The following is a 22,064-nucleotide window of genomic DNA, read 5'->3' as shown; positions in this document are numbered from 1 at the left end:
TATTCTTGAGTATGCAGGAACGTAACCACAACTCTGAGGTTTATAACAAACCAAACCGTTTGAAAGTCGGTTTAAAATGAATCAAGCTGTGGTTGTTTAAATGCTGCATGCCCCGTACACTGATGTTATATACGGCCTGTGGTAAGATGGCCGCCGCCTCCAGCCTTCTATCCTTTCTTATATCTATCCTATGAACTACATTTCCCAGCATGCATGAGGAGGAAGCCGTAGTCGAAGTGCCTCAGATCTCTAACCGTAGGGATGGGCGGTTGGGCGTTCAACTGCCCCTGAGCGCGAGCGCCATGTTGTTCTGAGATCTGCTCCGGGACGCAAACAGAGACCGTTAACACGCTGTGACGCCTCTGGAGCAGACTGAACTGCGCGGCAAAAGAAGGGGGACACAAACAAAAACATGTGGCTGAGGCTGTGAGAAAACGGGTATGTAATCTCTAACACAGTGGTCTAATGTGGCGCTGCTAAGAGCTCAAAATGAGTCAGTGCTGCGTCATATTGTGGCAGTTTATTTGGCGGGGAGCTTAGAGACAAGAAGCATCCTGAAGTGGTGAGTTTAGCTAACTAGCAGCTCGTTAGCCTGTTAGCTGTTTCTGACAACAGCCGTCATTCAGCCAGCTGAGTGTCACGGTGCGCCGCTAACTGTCTGTTAGGGATATTTCTGTACTTGTACTCAATTATTAAACAACGAAGGGTCCATTCAACACACTAGCGAGCCTAAATGACCGGCTAACGTTAACTTTACTTAGTAAAGTTAGCCTAGTTAGCCTCCGTCAACCAGCCGGGCTCATACATTAACTCATCTAATAGAGTGTTTCGGTCTGTACTCAAAGACCGTAAGCATCTGTGACGTTGCGGAGATATTTTGTGGTAATAATGGGAATCCCGAAGCTATAAAAGCTTGTGTGTGTAGCATTGAGTGTAGCCGTGGTGTAGCATTGAGTGCCCCGCCCACCATAGCGCCATAGATCCATAGATCCATGTTAGCAGCATTATGCAACCAGCCAAGCCGCTCCGCTCTGGATCACTGCTATGTTTACCTTGGATTTGTTTATCGTGCGGCACTTATAATAACACGGGCAACATTATAATCGCTGGGATTAGTAACAGAATGTTTATCAACACCGGTGTTGTGTCCTAACCGGTTTCCAGAGTACCTGGTGCCCGTACTGGTTTGCGCAGCTGTTTTCTGCCTCATTTAGCAGATTCGTCACATATTTAAGAAATATATAAAGTCGTGTAATAATTATTAGACCACCCATTGTTTTCTTCAGTTTGTTCATTTTAATGGCTTTTACAACTAAACGTACATTTGTTTGGACAAATATAATGATAACAACAGAAATGGCTCATAAAAGTTAGATTGAAGAGCTGATATCTAGACATTTTCCATGTTTTTATTGATTATAACCAATATCATTATCATTCTATATGAATATAGTATGTATATAGTATGTTTTGACAAACATACTATATATATATATATATATATATATATATATATATATATATATATATTTATACTGAGCCACACCAACAGTGAATGTATCTACTAACAAGTATTGTGTCTGTGTATCAAAGGCCGATACATCCTCTTCCTCTAGAACTCTAATTGTTGTTTAAACTATGAAAAATGCATCAGTGAGCTGCACTGGGTTACACTGAGTATCATGTTCCTTCATTACCATGAACACACGCTGTAGTTTATTTTAACTCAGTCCCACATGTAACATCCTGCTGCCCCAAATGCTCACTAAATGTGGATTAATCCACTGCTGAAAATAGTCCTGAACAATTGCACTTTGCCCTCCTGTTTGAATAATGTTTACTAAAAGCTACAGCCCGAGTTATATGGGATTTTTGAGACTGATGCCCATGCTGATTTTAGAGGGTAAAATTCATCGATAACTAATATGACGGCCAATATAGTTATTATATTTTGAGATGGAATGAAAATATACTTTTTTTTGTGAATTGTGTAACGATTTTTCATCACCGCAAATGTGCCCAGAGAGCTTCTTTCTCAAACATATACTTTATTAGATAATATTTAACATTGTAAAACATTATACAATCAATCAATTATATTGTCATCCAATTTTATAAATGTTAAGTGAGAATAAAATAACTAGCTAAATAAACATCTTTACTGTTCAGTTTCACTCAATTGCTGACTTTTTAAAAAAAAGGGGGGGGGGGTATTGTGTCAAAAAATGTTTTTATTACGGCACATATCAGACAGCATATACACTAATACTGATCTATAATATTGGTCAACCGATATATTTGTCGGGATCTAAAAGCTACAGTTGTGTGCTTGTTTTTAAAGATTTCTGTCTTTAGAAGGAACCAATAGGGTGAATATCAATATACGATAAATATCCTGATATTTTTATTTAAAAGTGAGAGCAAACAATAAAAGTCAAAGTCCAAATATGACATGTCACAAGTAGTTTCATTGAAACCGTTTATTTAAGTGAACATAAATACTGTATAACAACAGGAGTACGTTTTTTTAAATCAAAGCTTCATAAAGTTTAACATTTAAATAAAAAATAGCCTATGAAAAAAAATAGGCCAATCTTTTTCTGAAAGAAATATATTTATATGAGAAAAGAATAACTAATTACAAAAGAACTAAATATGACAAACCCTAGTAAGGGCAGCATTCACATAAAGAAAAAATAAGAAATACATTTTTTTAACTATATCGATATTTTCCTGCATTGATTCCTGCAGGTGAGGAGAGCTCTGAGTGACTGACAGACGTCATGGGTTTGCACGCAGCCCAGAAGAAGCACTTTCCCCTGCGGGGGATCGACGGTGTGGTTCAGCTCTTTGATGCTGAGCTTCGCAAGTCGGAGCCAGACCTAGCCCTTCTCTCCCTGGTCCTGGGTTTTGTAGAGCATTTCCTAGCTGTGAACCGGGTCATCCCCATAAACGTTCCGGGGGTCCGGTTTGAACCACTGGAGCCAGACTGTCCCAACTCCTGCTTCCCCACAGTGGAGCTGGGCATGATTTCTGCACTGTATGAGCGGTTTACGGCCCAGATCCGCGGTGCTGTGGACCTGTCCCAGTACCGGAGGACTGCTGCAGGCTCCAGCAGGGAGCTGGTGAAGAAAGTGTCAGATGTGATCTGGAACAGTCTCAGCCGCTCTTACTTCAAAGACCGGGCCCACATCCAGTCCCTCTTCAGTCTCATCACTGGTACGCCCTTAAATGTCTTACAATTGGGCTCACAAGGGGGGGGGGGGGGGGATTTCAGTAAATTTCCACGAGTGTTAAACTAGGGTATTTGGGGAATATTCCAAATCGGAAGCTTTTCACGGGAATTATGGGAATCTATGGGAATTAATGGGAATGAACTGGAAATTGGGGGTAATCTAAACAAACTGTATCATGTCCAAACATAAATATAAACGTTTTGTTTTGTCATAAGTAGGGGTGCACCGATTGCAATTTTCTGGCCGATCACCGATTTTTAAAAAGCCTGGCCTGCCGATTCCGATTTTGGCCGATTCCGATTTTTTTATAACTCACAGCATACACCTTCAATGTTTGAATCTTATTATATTGAAAAACAATAACACAGCAGTATTTTTCTTTAATAAATAAAGGAAATCACAATGTCTGAGGTAGTTAATAAAATATTGAACTTAAAATAAATAGCAACAATTTACAGGACAAACTAACAAAAGAACTACAACCATAAAGTGTTTTTTGTTCTGTACAACATACAGACAACTAGGGAGGGCATCGATTTTCGAATATTCAAATAGTCATTAAGTCATAAAAAATCAAATAGTTCATCATATCTGGAAGAAAAAAAAGTTGTATTACTGGTGCCTTCCACAGGGGGGCAGCGTAGCATTTGATGACACAGTGTGGCTGCTAGATGCCAAACTGTAGAAGAAGAAACAAACTGAGGAGAGGGTTTTCCACGGCAGTCTATGGGCCAGCATTGATAACTGTGTACAGAGTGTCCGGTGCTTGTTGTAAACAAACAGAGATCGCTAAGTGAACACCTCCTGTAGCAGTAGCACATACACACTGTACTGCTACAGAGCTAACTGTAGCTAACTGCCAATAACGGCGGCTCTTCTTAACGAGCTGGCCTCCAGGTAGATAAGATCGCTAGATAGAGCGGCCGATCCCGCAAAATTAAGGAAATCGGCGCCGATCGATCGGTGCACCCCTAGTCACAACTAGATGTACATGCGAAATAATACCATTTAAAAAAATCAATTCTTTCATTGAACAACAAAAACATGACTGTTGAGTTAGGGGGCGTGGCCTCAGTAGCCCTGCAGTAAGCAGTGTGATTCATGGAAGTGTACTTGCATGAAATCTGGTTGTTTTAGTCAAAATCATGCCAAAATATATTTTATTCAACTCAAATTAAGTTTCCTTTTAAGGGCCAACCTTCAGTTTTGTAAATTCTCGGTTTCTTCCAATAAATTTCCTTTAATTCCCAGTGGGAAGTTTCCAGCTTCTTTTGCAACCCTAGTTACAATAAAATAGGTTTTATACAGATGTTTGTCATGACTTTAATCAACTGTAATTAAATTATGATGTCAAATTAATGAAAATAATTCTGCGTTAAATTTGAACCAGGTACTAAACTGGACAGCTCCGGTGTGGCGTTCGCAGTGGTGGCAGCCTGTCAGGTTCTTGGTCTGAAGGACGTCCACCTGGCGCTGTCTGAGGACCACGCCTGGGTGATTTTCAGCAAAAACGGCGAAGAGACGGCCGAGGTCACATGGCACGGAAAGGGCAACGAGGATCGACGAGGACAAACAGTCGCAGCAGGAGTCAATGAGAAGGTGAGCCTTCCTCTAATCACCTGGAATATAGCGATGAGACTATTAAACAGCACTTGAAGACACTTCAGTCATTGTTCAAATCCTTAATCCATAATAGTAATTACATTGTGTGTGAGTCAGTGCATCGTTTATTTCTCTGTAACACCAGAAAAGATCACTAAACACATGAGGTTCAATATTGTGCAACATGACCTGCTGTCAGTAAGCACAATTGACCTATGGCATTTTAAGTTTAAAATGGTCAAACGGTGTGCATGGGGTACATGCAACTCCGAGGTAGGTATCCTGAGAAGCTGGGCCACGGGGTCGATTTTCTACCCTTTCCCAAGCCACAAAGTTATGCGCTAGATCACAACACCAACTAAACGTGGATTAAAAAAAAGTCAACAACGTATTTTAGGCAAAATATTGTCACTGTGCTAGAGCTGTTTAGATGTTAGAGATGTTAAAGTTATCTTTAACATCTCTAACGTTAGCCTAACCCTTTCTAACGTTAGCTAACCTTAGCTAAGGTTAGCCTAACGTTAGCTAAAGTTAGCCTAACCCTTTCTAACTTTAGGCTAAAGTTAGCTAACGTTAGCCTAACCTAGTGGTTTTCAAACTGGGGGGTCCGGAGTTTTGACAGGGGGGCGGTGAGGCTAAATATAAATTATGCATTTTTCTTCTTCACTGCTAGCTAGCACATCATGGAAAAGTTTGTGCAAGTTCAGCTTGGTAAACGAAAAACAGGAGATGAATCCACACCGAATGTCACAACTATTAAAACAAAGACAAGAAAGTATGATGAGGCATATCTGGCCCTCGGCTTCACCAGAACAACGATGGGTAATGAAGAGAGTGTGTTGTGTGTCTCAAAATATTAGTTTCTGACAGTATGAAGCCGAACAAGTTAAGACGCCACTTGGAGAGTTCACATCCCAAAAAACAAAGACAAGCACATTGATTTCTTCAGAAAAACTCAGCAGAAAATGTTTGGGAACCACTGGCCTAACCCTTTCTAACGTTAGGCTAACGTTAGCTTCTGGCTGCGTTGTACATCATTGGCCTGTTATCTGCTAGTTTTTGTATTCTGGCAATCCTACATGATCGTTAGCTGTTGTCCAAAGGGCTCTAGTTATACTAATGTTTACTTTTGGAGCTTAGCTTCAGTAACTTATCTGTAAATAACCAAGATAGCAAGTGTTAGCAATGTTGTGCTGAATGATTCATGTAAATACTATAGCACCAAACTAACGGAGATAAAAAGGCTTGTCCTCCAAAATTGATCAATTGCCTCCTGTGAAATGTCTCCTACGTGACAGCTGCCATAGCGCCTGTCACCCAATGTTGACTGTTTGTCCGAGTGAGTGGAGGGGCGGGGCTTAGCCATAGGCTAATTGTATTCCCCCTCTTGAGCTCACCTAGAACTAATTAAACAGGATTATGTCACCAAAACTGTCCAGTGAAAAACAGGGTTTTGAGAAGTTCGGTGAATACTTCATTTTAGGTTTCAAGGTAAGGAATGTGCTTGAATTTGAATATGCTCATTGAAAAATAATCAAAATATTCTGCTGTTTCATCTACACAATCACTCATGTAAACCAAAAGTCGTTTCATATTTAAAATAAAGTTAGAGCTTTGTCATAATTTTTTCTTGTGTTCACTTGTTATTCATAGCAGGAAAAGTCCTCACTTGATTCTTTAATCACAATTAAAACCTACAAACAACGTTAACATAAACATCTGGGAAAAAAACAAAATTCATGATAAAGACTTGGAATGTCTGAAAATACTTGATTAAAATACCTTGAAAGTGCTTAAAAAGTGCTTGAATTGTAATAAAAAGCTATCTGAAGGCTGGATAAAGTTACTTATTGGTCCATATCTACAAAAAAAACATATATTCAAAAACATGAATCAAAGTTTCCGCGGCCCCCGCTTTGACGAACAGTGAAGAACTAGTGTCAGAGCACTGTATTTTTGTTGTTATGAGGAAATATCCCATTTGTAATATTTTGCAATCTTTCTCCAACATTTCTAAATAAACAAGAAGTTAGATTATGATGGAAAAGTTTAATAATAGAATAACAGACTAATAATGTTTAGTATTTAATGTTTACTTCCTGTGATTGTGATATTCACTTTCCTGTTAATCTCCTTCTTCCTCCTTCAGAGCTGGCTGTATCTGAAGGGCTCCTACATGAAATGTGACAGAAACATGGAGGTGGCCTTCATGGTGTGTGCCATCAACCCCTCACTGGACCTGCACACTGACAGCTCGGAGCTCCTGCAGCTACAACAGGTGAGCGCTGCTACCTGCAGAGTACACTACGTTCTTACATAATCTGCTTCCTGGAACAAACCACAGCTTTGAGTTTCTCAGAAGCCACTGGAGGAAGCAGTGATCTGAATACCAGAGAGCCTCTCTGAAACTGAACAGTTCACTGGAAATTCCCCTGATCATTTTCTCATGTCATGCAGCTAGAATGTTTTTCCCCTTTTTAATTACTCAGACTCAATTTTGCACCAATTGAGCTGGATTTCATTCTCTTTGCTTACATTTTTTTTACTCAAACATCGTCAAGATTTTCTGTAATGTTTGGTAAATGGTAAATGGAGTGCACTTATATAGTGCTTTTATCCAAAGCGTTTTACACTACACACTACGCTCATTCACCCGTTCACACACACTTTCATACTGGTGTTAGAGGCTACCAGGGCACACTGGGGCCACCTGCCACCATTGGGAATTCATTCACACACCGATGAACGCAGCATCGGGAGACATTTGGGGTTCAGTGTCTTGCTCAAGGATACTTCAACATGTAGGCTGCAATGGTCAGGGATCGAACCACCAACCTTCCAATCAGCCGTATCGACTGAGCCACAGATGCCCCATAGCTACATAGAATTGCCCTAAATCATTTTTATTTAATTATTTCTTTCAATCAAGAATTCATCTGTGAATAAATGAGTTTGGAGAATTGCATCACTAATCAGAATTTATAGAAAAATGGTTAAAAAAAACATGCACTTGTAATCTGCAATTTATTTTTGTGGGTCCACTTACATTTGTGCAATTTGAAAGCACCCCAGAATAAATACAAAACGAACCAAAAGTATCAATTTCACTCTGATTGGGACTAACCGAATGGACTTTGGTTGTGAAACCCTTATGCACTGTGAAAGCAAAGCAGATCCGACACCAAACTGATCATACTTTCAGGTATTTCAGTTGTTGTCAAGATACCATGATGAACTGTGACTGGATTCTCCATGTTTGTTAGATCTCTTTTCATGAGCGTCATGTGTCACTCCCTCTGATCTCTTCCTTCTCTCTTTGTCCCTGATTGAACAGAAACTGCTGTGGTTGCTGTACGATCGAGGAGACCTGGACAGGTGAGGGTTTGTTGATGAAGTAAGGAAGGGATGAAATATCTCTTCCCACTGACTGTCCACTGTGAAGAGCCCACTGTGAAGAGCCCACTGTGAAGAGCCCAAGTGTGCTAATCTCCTGTTCTGTGTACCAGGTACCCTATGGCCATGGGCACTCTGGCAGACCTTGAAGACCAGGATCCAATCCCTGGCAAGGAGAACCCTCTGAAAATCCACCTCAAGGTAAAAGAGGTTTCCATCAAGTTACACAGCTGCAAGACAGGAAGCATGTTGGGACATGTTTGTTTTAGGATTCAATATTTTCCAAAATGTTAACACTTTTTAAAATCTTTATAAAAACAGTTTTATGTAAACCGTCTTGGACTCTAACATATATTTTTCTGCCTCCAGCTTGTCATACAGTGGCAAGAAAAAGTATGTGAACCCTCTGAAATGACCTGGTTTTCTGCATTCATTTGCCATAAAATGTGATCTGATCTGCATCTAAGTACCAAGTATAGACACACACAATGTGCTTAACCTAATACCACACAAACAATTATAATATTTCATGTTTTTATTGATCACATCCATTAAATATTCAAAGTGCTGGTGGAAAAGTAAGTGAACCCTTGATTTATTAACTGGTCGAACCTCCTTTAGCAGCAATAACCTCAACCAAACACTTCTGATAGCTGCTGATCAGACCTGAACAACGTTCAGGAGGAATTTTGGACCATTCTTGCTTCAGAACTGCTTCAGCTCAGACATATCCTCAGGATGTCTGGTGTGAACGGCTCTCTGGAGGTCATTCTACTGCATCTCTGTTGGATTGAGGTCTGGGCTCCGACTGGGACACTCTAAAAGGCAGATTTTCTTTTTTGAAGTCATTCTGTAGTAGATTTACTTTGATGTTTTAGGTTATTATCCTGCTGCATCAGCCAACTTCTACTGATCTTCAGCTGGCAGACAGACACTCTGACATTAACCTGTAGGATACCTTGATTAAATTGGGAATTCATTTTCCACTCAATGATAGTAAGTGGTCCAGGCCCTGAGGCAGCAAAACAGCCCCAAGTCATGATGCTCCCTCCATCATACTTCACTGCTGGGATGATGTTCTCATGTTGGAATGCAGGGCCCTTTTTACACCATACATAGTGCTGCGTGTTCTTCATGAACAGTTCCACCATAGTTCCATCAGTCCACTAAACATTTTCCCAGTAGTGTTGTGGAGCATCAAGGTGCTCTTTGGCAAACTTCAGGCATGCAGTGATGTTGCTTTGTAAAGCAGCGGTCTCCTCTGTGGTGTCCTGCCATGGACGCCATGTCTGTTCAATCTTGTGTGTGGTAGACTAGAGATGACTAGAGATGTTGACAAGTTCCAATGACTCCTTCAAGTCTTTACTTGTTACTTACTGCGTTGGGCCTTTGGAGTGATCCTGGCTGTGCGCCCACTTCTAGGGAGAGTAGCCACAGTACTAAATCATCTCCATTAGTGGACCAGACCAATGGTCCACTGTGGACTGGTGAACACCTAAAGTATTTGAGGTTACTTTGTAACCCCTTTCAGTCTGATGCTAATCAACAATTCTTGATCGCAGGTCTTCTGAGATCTCTTTTTAGGTTACCTCTAGGGGAGGTTACCACTAGGTGAGGTTACCGCTAGGGGAGGTTACCACTAGGTGAGGTTACCGCTAGGCTAGGTTACCGCTAGGCTAGGTTACCGCTAGGCGAGGTTACCGCTAGGGGAGGATACCTCTAGGTGAGGTTACCGCTAGGCGAGGTTACCGCTAGGGGAGGATACCTCTAGGTGAGGTTACCGCTAGGCGAGGTTACCGCTAGGTGAGGTTACCACTAGGTGAGGTTACCGCTAGGCTAGGTTACCGCTAGGGGAGGTTACCGCTAGGGGAGGTTACCTCTAGGTGAGGTTACCGCTAGGCGAGGTTACCGCTAGGTGAGGTTACTTGTGTATACTGCAGGAGGGATGTTACACATGTCCTTATTCTAGCGATATAGCCTTTATTTTTAAACTTTTCTGTAGTGATTTTTTTTATTTAAATAAATGAAAAAACATTTAATGTAGCCCTTATTTAGTTGTTTTTGTCCTACTAATGAATTAAATGTGGACTCATCTATATTTAACACATTAGATTTACACACACATTGACGATCACACTATTTTTTCTTTATTTATTTACCTCCTCGTCTGGTCCTGTCTGCTCACCGCGGCCACTAGCTGCTGCCCTCTTCCACCCCGGCGCAGATACGATCAGCCGGCTCTAGGCCTGCTAGCCGCCAGCTGCTATCTCTCCAATGTCTCTACCCGGGCTTGGCCTTCGTCTGCCTCGAGATTGGACCTTCCTTACTCCGTTTGCTCTCTCCATTCTTCTGCAGACCAGTCATTAACAGCTAGCAACTAGCTGCTGCATCTCTGGTCCTCCGCTAATACTCCGCTCTTCAACTCAGGAATATTACCTGCCAATTTACTCCAAACTGCCTCGCTAAAATTAAATCCCTCAGACTCAGGAAGGATATTATATAGATTATTAGGCTTTATATATCAGGATGCATAACCCTTTTTACTTTCTGACTCTGAGAAATTCCTCTTCTTTTGGGATTAAAACTTACTTTTAAACATTGTTTACCTCCTTCAACCAAAAAGCTGTGAAAACTTTTAAGTCCGTGCTCCAAATGTAAAATATTCACTGAACTTGTTTGAGTTTATAACTATAAGAACTTTTATTTCAGAAACCTCCGTCGCTGCGTATTTCTGTAATATGTCTATTTCCTCCTGTTGTTATTTGTAACTCTGCACTTTGCTAATAAAGGTGAGTTTAGGGGGGGAAAATCCTCTTTTTGGCCGTATTGTGTCCTACAGTGTGGTAAACTCTGGAGGGCGTGACATTTAAATGACGCATGTTTCGAGCCACCACATTTATCAACAGCCGATCATTCTCACGCTGTGATTGGAGAGATACGATCGTTTGATAAGTCACACGTGGACCCTGTCGTAAGACCACATATACACTCAGATCTGCGCTGGTTTGATAAATGAGGGCCATGGTGTTTGTCTATACTTGGGACTTAGATGCAAATAAGATCACGTTTTGTGACAAATGAATGCAGAATTGTAGGTCATTTCAAAGGGTTCACATACTTTTTCTTGCCACTGTAAATGTGACAACAGTTTGATTTTCTGCACTGAAAATCTGGAGTGTTATACGAATGCTTCTTGTATATGTTTACAGATCGGGATGTTTGATAGGAAGTCTTTCTTCCTGTGTTTGTCTCTATTCAGGCTGTGAGTTCTGCTCAGAAGTACTACAACAACGAGCACATCTACCCCTACATGTACCTGGCTGGGTTCCACTACAGACACAGGGATGTGCAGGAGGCCCTCAAGTCCTGGGCTGAGGCAGCTCAGGTCATGCAGGAGTGAGTTCACACTGCTTTTACACATTACATTGTACAACATTCCCGTTTGTTTTTTTTGTTTTTTTCTCATTCAATGGTTTTTCTTTAATTTTTATTATTTTCAACATTGTAGATGAATACTGAGGAAATTTTTTTTCTTATTGGTGAAATGACGTAACAAACAAGGTGACATGAGAGACAAATACACTACACCATGTGGACCACATGATAAACAATTTGCACAGAGGCATCACAGGTGTGTGTGTGTGTGTGTGTGTGTGTGTGTGTGTGTGTGTGTGTGTGTGTGTGTGTGTGCGTGTGCGTGTGCGTGTGCGTGTGCGTGTGCGTGTGCGTGTGCGTGTGCGTGTGCGTGTGCGTGTGTGGATGAGGGGCAGATGCTACGACATATATATAAATATACATAACATGGCTCACTTACTTGTATAACACAATGAAAATAAATAGGCAAACAAAGCAAGAAGTGCTAACGAGAGAAAACAAATAAACAAGAATAAATAAAATAACTAATTAAAAAAATAAAATAATAATAATAGTAAAAATATTAAAAAGAATAATAATAATTATATATATACACACATACATACGTACAAAAAATAAATAAATAAATAAAAATAAACAACATATAATATAATAACACGGGGAGGATGGGAGACATCACACAATATAGTTTGATGCGATATAGAACATCTTACACAATAACAAGATGTGCGAGATCATACATTGTATTGATGTTTGAGTGGGCGATGGTTGCGTGCAGGTAAGCAGTCCGTGTGGAGAGCTAAAGAGGCAGAATGCATAGGCTGAAAATGTCATCTCAGAACCCATCAGACCACATTTGCGCTTAATAAGAAATGATACCAAAATTCAATAAAACTTTCAAAAATGTGGATAAATGTTTTTTTTCACACTTGCTTGAGGTGTTTTTTGTCTTTTAAAAAAAATAGTTATAACGCTAAACGGGAGATGGAAACGCTTTTTAATTTTTTAATTCTGACATAGCAAACATTTAATTAACATGACGTAGTAGCTGTTTTCGCTCTCGGCGTCTTTCTGAAGACGTCCCATTAGCAACCTTTTTTTTTTCCCTCTTTCACGCATTCTCTTCTTCAACTGTTTACTGACGGATTAGCCTACTGAAACTCATTACACTGCCATCTTCTGACCAACGTACGTTCATATCGCTTTTTTAATTGGCTCTAAACCAGTTGATGGAAACATCCCAAATGCACATTTTCTTTAAAGTGATATTTGTCTTTAAATGGGCTGGGGACTCGATTAAAAAAATGTATCTAATTAACTAGAGGCTTTGTAATTAATTTATTGAAATTAATCGCATTTTAATCGCATATAAATATTTGACCTGAGAACAGTGAGAAGTAATTCTTTTCACATGGATTTTTAGTATACCATTGAATAATGACTGAATACATAAGCAGCAAAAATATTGTTTATTTTTGTTCAAGTCCAACAGACCAGTGCAATTTTTGCCATTAAGTGTAGCAATAGCATATTCAGAAGTATAGTACATTTCAGAAATGCAGGTAGCCTATAGGTAGGTAGACCTTCTGTAAACTATAATACTTTGGTTTTTCAAGTAAAACACAATCCACGCTAGCTACCACACTAGCAGCTAGCTGCTATATGTTTTGCATTGAGGTGATACTTGAGGCTGGATGTGCTGCGGTGATATGTGAATTCCTTGTTGCATAGCAACACAACCATGCTCTTATCGACGCTTCCATCCGTTGGTTTTTTGTAACTAAATGTCCCATCATTCACGGGGCCAACCAAAGGTCTCATCAGCTTCTTCCTTCATGTTCACTGTGGTTTGTTGTTGTCTGAACTCATCAACGCTAGTTGGTGCTCCAGTATAATCGGTCCGCCTGAAACTCATCCAGTGAGAAACGTTCCGCGGTGCAAAAATAAGTGTGATTAAAATGCGTCAATTTTTTTAACACATTCATTTTTGTGTAATTAATTAATCTTAATTAACGTGTTAACATCCCGGCCCTATTAAATACACTTCACCTTTAATGGAAACATGGCTAGAACCTCAACTCCCAACTCCATTCTCATGTCTCAAGTTACTTATCAGACAAAAAGCAAGTCTTGGCCCAGATATCCGTTGACTACACTGGAACTAGAGCATGATATCAGGGTCACTGATATGGCGACCCAAGTTTTTGAGATGGAAAATTTTTCTGTGTATATTGCAGTGATATGACGTGACAAAGGTACTCGGTAGGTTGCTTTATTAAACAAAAAACATCTCATTAAGGGCATTCCAGCTGATCAGTAGAGCACATAGCATTCAGGCTTTAGTCCTCGCAAAGCAGCAAGTCTGGCTTAGATTCCGGCTCGGAGCCCTTTCCTGCACGTCTCCCCCTTTTAATCTGTATTTACTACTATCCAATAAAGCAAAAAAAAAGACAAACAAAAAATGTAGATAATTAAAGAACATTTAACATTATTATACATTATACATACAATGACATAACAATTAAAACTGTGGGGGTAAAAAAGATCAATATAAATAAATAAACAGTACAGTATGTTAGTTAATGTTGACCTTTTTTTCTTCTTGTTTTTTTAAATAATTAATAAAATAAACATGATATCACATGAATCCCCTGAACATTATTTTCTGCATTATATGCTCTGTAAAAACAGTTTTCATATTTGCACATATCGTACAACATATGCAGATCCCAATATATCTGTGATCGGCCGATAATAATTGTCAGCTACAATGGGTCTAACAGGAACTCCAGAGGTAGTGGCATTGCCCCAGAGGCTAAATCCTCATCAGAACAACAGCAGACTGGTTCTGATATTTCAGTTTTTAACAGTTATATATTACCGATAAATATGATTAAACTAAAAGGGATGTTGTCTGCATGATTAAGGGTGCCTCCACTACAGCCCATTTCCCGGAATGAGGTGGGTCTAACTCGGCATAATGTTTTTTAAATATGAGCCGCCCAGAGCAGCGTTTTGATGGGACTTTTTTTCATCCCTTTAGAAGAGCAGGGCTGTTTTTCTCCCCTGAAAACAGCCTGGTTGCTGATTGGATAGAACGATAAGCAGGATGTGACGTAGTACTGGACGCCACAACAACATGCAGCATTTATAAAAGCCGGTGAAGCAGTGTTACCAACTCAGCAACTTTGTAGCTATATTTAGCGACTTTTCAGACCCCCTTAGTGACTAATTTTAAAGAAAGCGACTGGCAGAAAAAACAACTTTTTCTGGTGTTATTGGAGACTTTGGGAGACTCGTTCTTACTCTTCTTAACGAGCTGCGGGGGCCGGCGGCTCGTTAAGAAGAGTAAGAACGAGTCAAAGCGGCACAGTCCTCCTGCAGCAGTCTTTCCCAGCTGGAGAGCCAGAGGGGATGTTAACCCCTTAGCGTCCAGTGTGCAAATTGCTATTAGGCTAACAGTTAGCTCTGTAGCAGTATAGTGTGTATGTGCTGCCGCCACAGGAGGTGTTCACTTATCGATCTCTGTTTGTTTACAACAAGCACCAGACACTCTGTGCACAGTTAGCGATGCCCGTTAATTCAAGATCACTATGTTTATGATCAGCGGAGACGCTGTGCATAATTAGCCATGCTGCTTTGTTTATGATCAGCTGCTGACTTTGTGCACAGTTAGCGACGGCGGCCACAGTTGCGTCTCCCGTGTTTAATTTGCTGCGACGATCGAAAACCATACGTCACATCCAGAGTCTCTAAACCCCTCTGGGGGCTAACTTGTAATGGAGACACGCAGAGTGAGCGGACATTTGAGAGGACGTGGCCTGAGACTTTCCTGGTGGCCACTCTTCCCCCTAAAAGAAACACGACTATTGTAGAGGTTCCAAATGGATGTGCAAGATCATCATATGTCTTAATTTTAAAATGGCCATCATTCAATATGTATGACAAGTTGTCATTCACAAAATGATGAGAAGAAATCCTATCATATAATATTCCAATTGAACTTGTCTGTGTGTGAGCGTCCCCTACCTCAGCAGCATCAGTTGTTGTTCCATCATTTGAACACCAGATGGCAGTAAACGCACAGCTATCTTCTCTGACTTGTGTTGTGACTACTACAAAAAATAATACCAAATGCATAATTGATCATCTCAAATGTCATCTCAAAGATCAGTATTGAGCTGAATCTTGGATCTGGTAGAGATTTTTTCCACTGTGGTGGATTTCCAGCACAAATAGAGCAGTCCCGTTAGATAGCGAGAGGGTGTGGTGTTTGAGCCAGGATGTGTCCAGCATCCTCACACTCTCTGCTCTCTGTTCATGAGCTGCAGCTAAAAATACCAGCACTGACCCACCAGACCACACATTCCCTCCCCATCCATCAGCTTCCTTTTCCTGCTCCCTCATTGTTCCTCACTTTGAGCTCGCCCTCTGTGCACAAGGAGAGGCAATGTGTGTGATCATAACAGTGGATTCTTTGTAGATTATGCAGCAGAATTCACTTGTCTGGGCTGGTGCGGTACCTCCAGCAGTCAGCATTCCATCCTGAAGCACATCAAACAGCCCTTTCTTCATCTCAACTTTATATTATCATGTCTTTTATATGAGATGAAAAGAAATGCTACATTTTCAGGATATATTCTGACTGTCTCCCTGCTGTAATTAAAAGTCCTTCTCCTCTCACCTGCTCTCACAGCTATAACTATTTCCGTGAGGACGAGGAGATCTACAAGGAGTTCTTTGACATTGCAAATGATGTTATCCCCACTCTGCTAAAGGAGACGGCTGCTGCTGCAGAGAGTCCCGGGGAGGGAGGAGAGGGAGGAGAAGGAGCTGACAAGGCAAGTACTCCCAGCCAGAGGAGGGCTGCAATCCAGCACGTTCAACTTTGTATCTGGTCAGCTCATTTCCCCTGCACTGGCTCAGGCTCCAAGATAAATGTGCACAATCCACAGTACATGCATTCATATTTCTCTTAAACGAAGGAACGGCCTTTTATTTACCTGTTGCAGTGGTGAATCAGAATCAGAAGCCTTTATTGTCATTGCACAAAGTAACAAGTACACTGTAAAAAAAAAAAAAACCTGTTGTTTTTACGGTAAAAAAACGGCAGCTGTGGTTGCCAGAACTTTACCGTAATAAATAGGGTCAAACTTTTTCTAATATTACGGTAAAACGATATTGGCACTGTTGATTTCACGTTTAAGGTTGCCATTTTATTCCATTTTTTACTGTATAAATGAAAGGTTTTTCCATCAAAAGAAACGCTGTTTCTTGTTTTGCCATATAATTGACAAGAAAATACTTTATTAATGAAAATGCATAAATTAAAGATTTCACCATTAAATATTACAGTATATTTTTGTTAGAAATATGGTGTTTAGTACATTTAACAGTGAGAAAAAGTTTTTTTTACAAAAGATAAATGCAAAAATTACAGTGGTGGCTTGTATATATTACATTAAATACATATCACAGTGTATTTTACAGTGGAGTAAAAAATGCTGTTTTGGCTGATATCTACATTTACGGTGTTTCATTGTTACTGAAACTGAATCAACCCATTTTTCATTTGACGGTCTTTTACTGTGGTGGTTTAGCAGTTTATCACCGTAAAATCGACAGACATTTTTTACAGCGTGCTAGTACAATGAGATTAGCCATCAACCCGTCCAAACGTATACTTAAAACACACATACAATATGACAGAGGTGGACAGGACAGGGAGATGAAAGAAAAGAAAAAGAAAGAAAAGAAATACAGCACAACGTGAGGAGAGGTAAGGAGGAAAAAACAATGAAACAAACCTCAGCAACAAAAGCACATACTTAATACACTTCACAACATGAACAGACTGAAGACATGCACTTCAGACTTTGCTTGGACTTTAATAGAAACATGGCTAATGAATGCTCTGATTTCAGGAGCATCCCAAGCACGCAGCAGCCCTCACAGCACTCCAGGACCCAGAATGCTTTGCCCACCTGCTGTGTTTCTATGATGGCATCTGCAAATGGGAGGAGGGCAGTCCCACGCCGGTCCTTCATGTGGGCTGGGCCACCTACCTGGTCCAGTCTCTGAGCCGCTTTGATGCTCAGGTGAGAAACCCCCAGAATAGCTCTGCCTTTGAACTTCAAAATGACCACCTACTATGGGCTGAAATATGTGCCCCCAGAAACTGATTTATATTTGAATTTGAATTGCTTCACTTGAATAACTGCATTAAAAAACGGAATTTAAATCACATCATTTGAATTTGTATTGTTCAGTTTGAATTATTGCATTGAAAAACTGAATCTGAATTATAATTTGAAATTGAATTTATTATAGGGCTGAACGATATATCGTTATCGTATCTTTATCGAGATATGAACAGTCAAGATATTAATATCGGAAAAGCAACGATATAAACGATATATTATGTAAAGCTCTGGCAGTCACCATAAACATTACTTTTAAGATTGCCCTTGAACGCACCACTACGGCCAGCCAACCACAAAGCTTATTTCATGCTTGCTGTGGATCGACAGCTGAAGCCAACCACTGACAAACATAGGAGGGTGGGAGTGAGGGAGACGTAGACTGAGACGCACACAGCCACACACACAGGACATTCACAGCGGGGAAATCAAAACGAAAGAAACGAAAGAAAAGTGACATGACTGCAGAAGATAATGCGGCCGGTGGCAGTGCAGAATCTAATTTTGTGCCAAAACATAAATCATCCTCCATTATTTGGAGGTATTTTGGATTTAGAAAGGATGATGTCGACCAGAGCGAGGTGTTGTGCAGGTCGTGCTTGGCGAAAATTGCGACGATCAATGTTTCACCTTCCACCAGCTGCTGCATTGGTTATTTATTGTCAAAGCGGAGCTGCAGTAAAATGTTAATTTTTTTTAATTTATTTATTATTGAGTGACTTTATGTTAATGTTAATGACTGGCAGTGAGTTCTAATCAATAAAACTGCACTCTTTTGTATTATGATGTTTTTATTTTTCTGAAAAATGCTTGGTTTTCACCGAAAGCCGTAGTCATATCGTATCGTATCGATATCGAGATATCTGGCATGAATATCGAGATATGAAATTTTGTCCATATCGTTCAGCCCTAATTTATTAGTTTGGAACTGAACATTCAGTTCTCACAATTCAAATTCAGTTCGCAAAATTCAATTTTCTGGGGTAGTCAAGGCAGAGCAATCGAGCACAGATACACAGAGCGCCTCTTCGGCCAATCAGCATCTCTTTTTTTTTTTTTGTAACATTTGTTGCCACCCGGTTGCCATATCACTACTTAGGCCAATCAGCACCTCCGTTTTCTGCGCTCGATTGCTCTGCCTCGACTACCGGTTGTTTGTAGCAGAAAATTGGATTTGAATTGTGAGAACTGAATGTTTCAGTTCCAAACTAATAAATTCAATTTCAAATTACAATTCAGATTCAGTTTTTCAATGCAATGATTCAAATTGAACAATACAAATTCAAATGATGTGATTCAAATTCAGTTTTTTAATGCAATTATTCAAGTGAAGCAATTCAAATTCAAATATAAATCAGTCAAATTCAGTTTCTGGTGGCACATATTTCAGCCCATACACCACAGGCAGTACAATGTGTCTGCAGGAGTGTGTTGATATTATTTTTTAAGCTAATAACGAGCGTGTGATCTGATGCCAAAGGTGCGTCAGAAGGTGACGATCATCACCAAAGAGCCGGAGTCCCAGGATGATGACGACCTGTCCAGCGACGACCCCAGGGAGGGCCGCAGACGAGGTCCCAGGAGAGAGTCCAAGCTGGACGAGCAGAGCTCTCCTCCCACTGCTGCTCCCACCTCCCCCTCCACACAGCCAGCAGCCACAGCAGGAGCAGGAGCAGGAGCAGCTCAGCCCAAGAAGGTGGGAGAGGGAGGAGGCCGCCGCCGCTCCTCCCAGGGCCTGCGGGGCGGAGATGCTGAAGGAAAGCCTAACTCCCCCAGCCCAGACTCCTCCCCCTCGTCCCAGCAGCAGGTGTCCCCGGTCTCCCCGGCCGGTCCTGTTGTCACCTTTCAGAGTGAGAAGATGAAGGGGATGAAGGAGCTGCTGTGTGCAGCCAAGGTGAACTCCAGCGCCATCAAGCTGCAGCTCACCGCCCAATCACAGGTCCAGATGAAGAGACAGAAGAGCACGCCGGCCGGGGATTACTCCATGTCCTTCATGAAGCGCCAGCGCAAGTCACTGTAGAGCTGCTGATTGTTGTAGAAGTTGTTGAGACTGAGCAGGACATACTGTGAACAGCAGCACGGACACCCCGCTTCACCTCGCTTTGTTTGTGGAACTTTTTACCAGTGTTTTCATCCAGAGGTCAACTTCAGCCAATATCATTGTTACTAGCAATATATTTGAGTTGCACACTTGAGTTAAGCATCATATCAGGTTTGAACTGAAGGAGTGAACATTTCATTCTGTTTCTATTGAACTGACAGACAGAGAAAAAAAGATTTTCTGGGGTACTTCCTGGTTTGATCGATTGTAAGCACTCATTCATCATTAGTTTGTGTTTTAATTGGCAGCCAATTGCACACTGACTATTAACTTCTCATTAACTTACATGTGGATGTTTGAAGCCAAAGTAACGAGGACGACCAGAATACAACGTACTGATGTGTAAATATTAGGAACCTGTCCATGACTGAAGCCTTGGAAGTGATTAATTTAGGATAGTTACTGTGTAACATTGTCCACTTCTGCTCTATCGACAGCTTCTTTCTTGCTAGCTCTTTGTTGCCTTACTTTGCCTTTGTTCTTTTCTAAAGTAGGTGGCCTTTAGGTTTGACAATAGCTAAGCTAGGCCTATTTCTAATGATTAGAGAAGACCAGGAAGACCATGCACTGTTGACACGGAGCCGCATTAGGTGGCCCTGCTACATCCTATTTGCTTGATGACTTGTGGTTTTTGTTCTTGTTTTTGTATCTGCAAGTAATAAAGACCTGATGGAAATAGAACGTGGTGACGTGTATCAGATATAACAGCACATGTTCACAGCTCTGCTCTACAGAGTAACTGCAGTAACTACGCAAAGGTACAACTCAGGGAAACTGCTTTCAAGTTTTTAACATGTTTTAACTGGCCAGTCTAGTGGCTTATAGGTAGATAACTGATATGACACTTATTTCTACATGTATTGATGATGTCATTTTTATGTTATAAAAACATGACGATTTAGTTAACCGTTAACCCCAAAAATGTAGTTACTGCACTCTGGTTTTGCATTACAATTAGAACCTTTTACAACAGTGCAAAAACAGAGCGCAATAACTATAATGTTGTTGTCTTCTTTCAGCTTTTATATTTAGTTTTCAATGACTAAATATTTTCAAATAGATTTTATCAGTGTATTTAAAAAAAAAAATGTGTTTAACAACTCTATTCAAAGATTTGTGTATTTTAGACTTAATATTATAAAGTAATGTTATATTTTAGTCTTAATATCATGTTATCTCACTTTTTCACTTAATCACTTTCTATCAAATAAATGTATATATATTATTCTTGTCTTCACTATTTAAAACAATGAAGAGATACAAGGCTACACTGCTTTAGTTTTAAGTTTAAATGCATAAATATATCCAAAGCATACCTTGGAAAGTGAACTTACTGTGGTCTGCTTTGGTTTCGAGTTGGATTTTGTAGTTACTGCAATTTTTACATCATTATTTCTCTGAAATAAAGCAAAATTGAAATCTAAAACTTTGTCAGAAGATAAAACAGACATCAAGGAGTTCATTTAAAAATGTAGCTACTGCAGTTAGACTTTGTAGGGCAGAGCTGACCGAGCTGAATGTGAGCAGGGTGTTGGACTTGTCTTGCAGTAGGGGGGATTTTGCAGTACTTGTACTTTATTTACATAACTTTATACTTGTACCTTATTCTACTCCACTACATTTTACAGGTAGATATTACACTTTTACCTCCACTACATTTAGCCTACAGCTTTAGTTGCTTTTCAAGTCGAGATTTAACATGAAAAAATCTGTTGAATATAAACTGATTACAGATGTTAAAATTAAACCACATTACAGTGGTATTAGTACTTTTACTGACGTACTTCTTCCACCACTGGATATGATAAAAGAAAAATATATATAGTATATAGGTACTAAGGCAATATGTTTTTAGATCAGAATTGTGAGGTATTTTTTATTTTATTTATTTAACCTTTATTTAACCAGATAAAAAACCCATTGAGATGGAGACCTCTTTTACAAGGGTGACCTGGCCAAGAAGGCAGCAGCGCACGTCAAAAGTTACAAGACAGACGAACAATAACAATAAACAGGCAGCGAAAAGTCCAACATATTAAAAAGTACTAAAGTGCGAGTAAATAGGTGGTATAAATAAGCAGTATAAAGTGCAGCAGTGATAAATACAGTAGCAAATTAGGAACATGAGCACTGTGCAAAAGATTTACATTGACGTTT

General features: G+C 40.2%; 1 protein-coding gene across 2 annotated transcripts; it reads left to right on the top strand.

The window, feature by feature from the left end:
• The first annotated feature begins 308 nt into the window (after positions 1–308).
• Positions 309–20,588, top strand: men1 (multiple endocrine neoplasia I). 2 transcript variants are annotated; one of them, XM_059355543.1, is made up of 10 exons: positions 309–438; positions 2,752–3,219; positions 4,627–4,835; positions 6,988–7,116; positions 8,173–8,213; positions 8,345–8,432; positions 11,491–11,627; positions 16,303–16,447; positions 17,531–17,704; positions 19,287–20,588. In XM_059355543.1, exons 2-10 carry the CDS (start codon positions 2,784–2,786, stop codon positions 19,824–19,826), a joined length of 1,899 nt encoding a protein of 632 aa, XP_059211526.1. In that variant the 5' UTR covers positions 309–438; positions 2,752–2,783; the 3' UTR covers positions 19,827–20,588. The 2 variants fall into 2 exon arrangements, with proteins under 2 accessions (XP_059211526.1, XP_059211527.1); XM_059355544.1 differs by lacking the exon at positions 309–438 and adding an exon at positions 541–562.
• The last annotated feature ends 1,476 nt before the right edge of the window (positions 20,589–22,064 follow it).

This window comes from Centropristis striata, chromosome 17 (genome assembly GCF_030273125.1).
Source record: "Centropristis striata isolate RG_2023a ecotype Rhode Island chromosome 17, C.striata_1.0, whole genome shotgun sequence".
NCBI lineage: Eukaryota > Metazoa > Chordata > Actinopteri > Perciformes > Serranidae > Centropristis > Centropristis striata.
Note: the sequence above shows the minus strand (reverse complement) of the source record. Positions and strands in the feature narration are given on the sequence as shown.

Bases quoted from the DNA above. Each gene is read 5' to 3' on its own strand.
- men1 (XM_059355543.1), top strand. From the start codon at position 2,784: ATGGGTTTGCACGCAGCCCAGAAGAAGCACTTTCCCCTGCGGGGGATC. The intron at 3,220-4,626 runs GTACGCCCTTAA...AATTTGAACCAG, and splicing joins CCTCTTCAGTCTCATCACTG to GTACTAAACTGGACAGCTCC. The intron at 8,214-8,344 runs GTGAGGGTTTGT...TCTGTGTACCAG, and splicing joins GATCGAGGAGACCTGGACAG to GTACCCTATGGCCATGGGCA.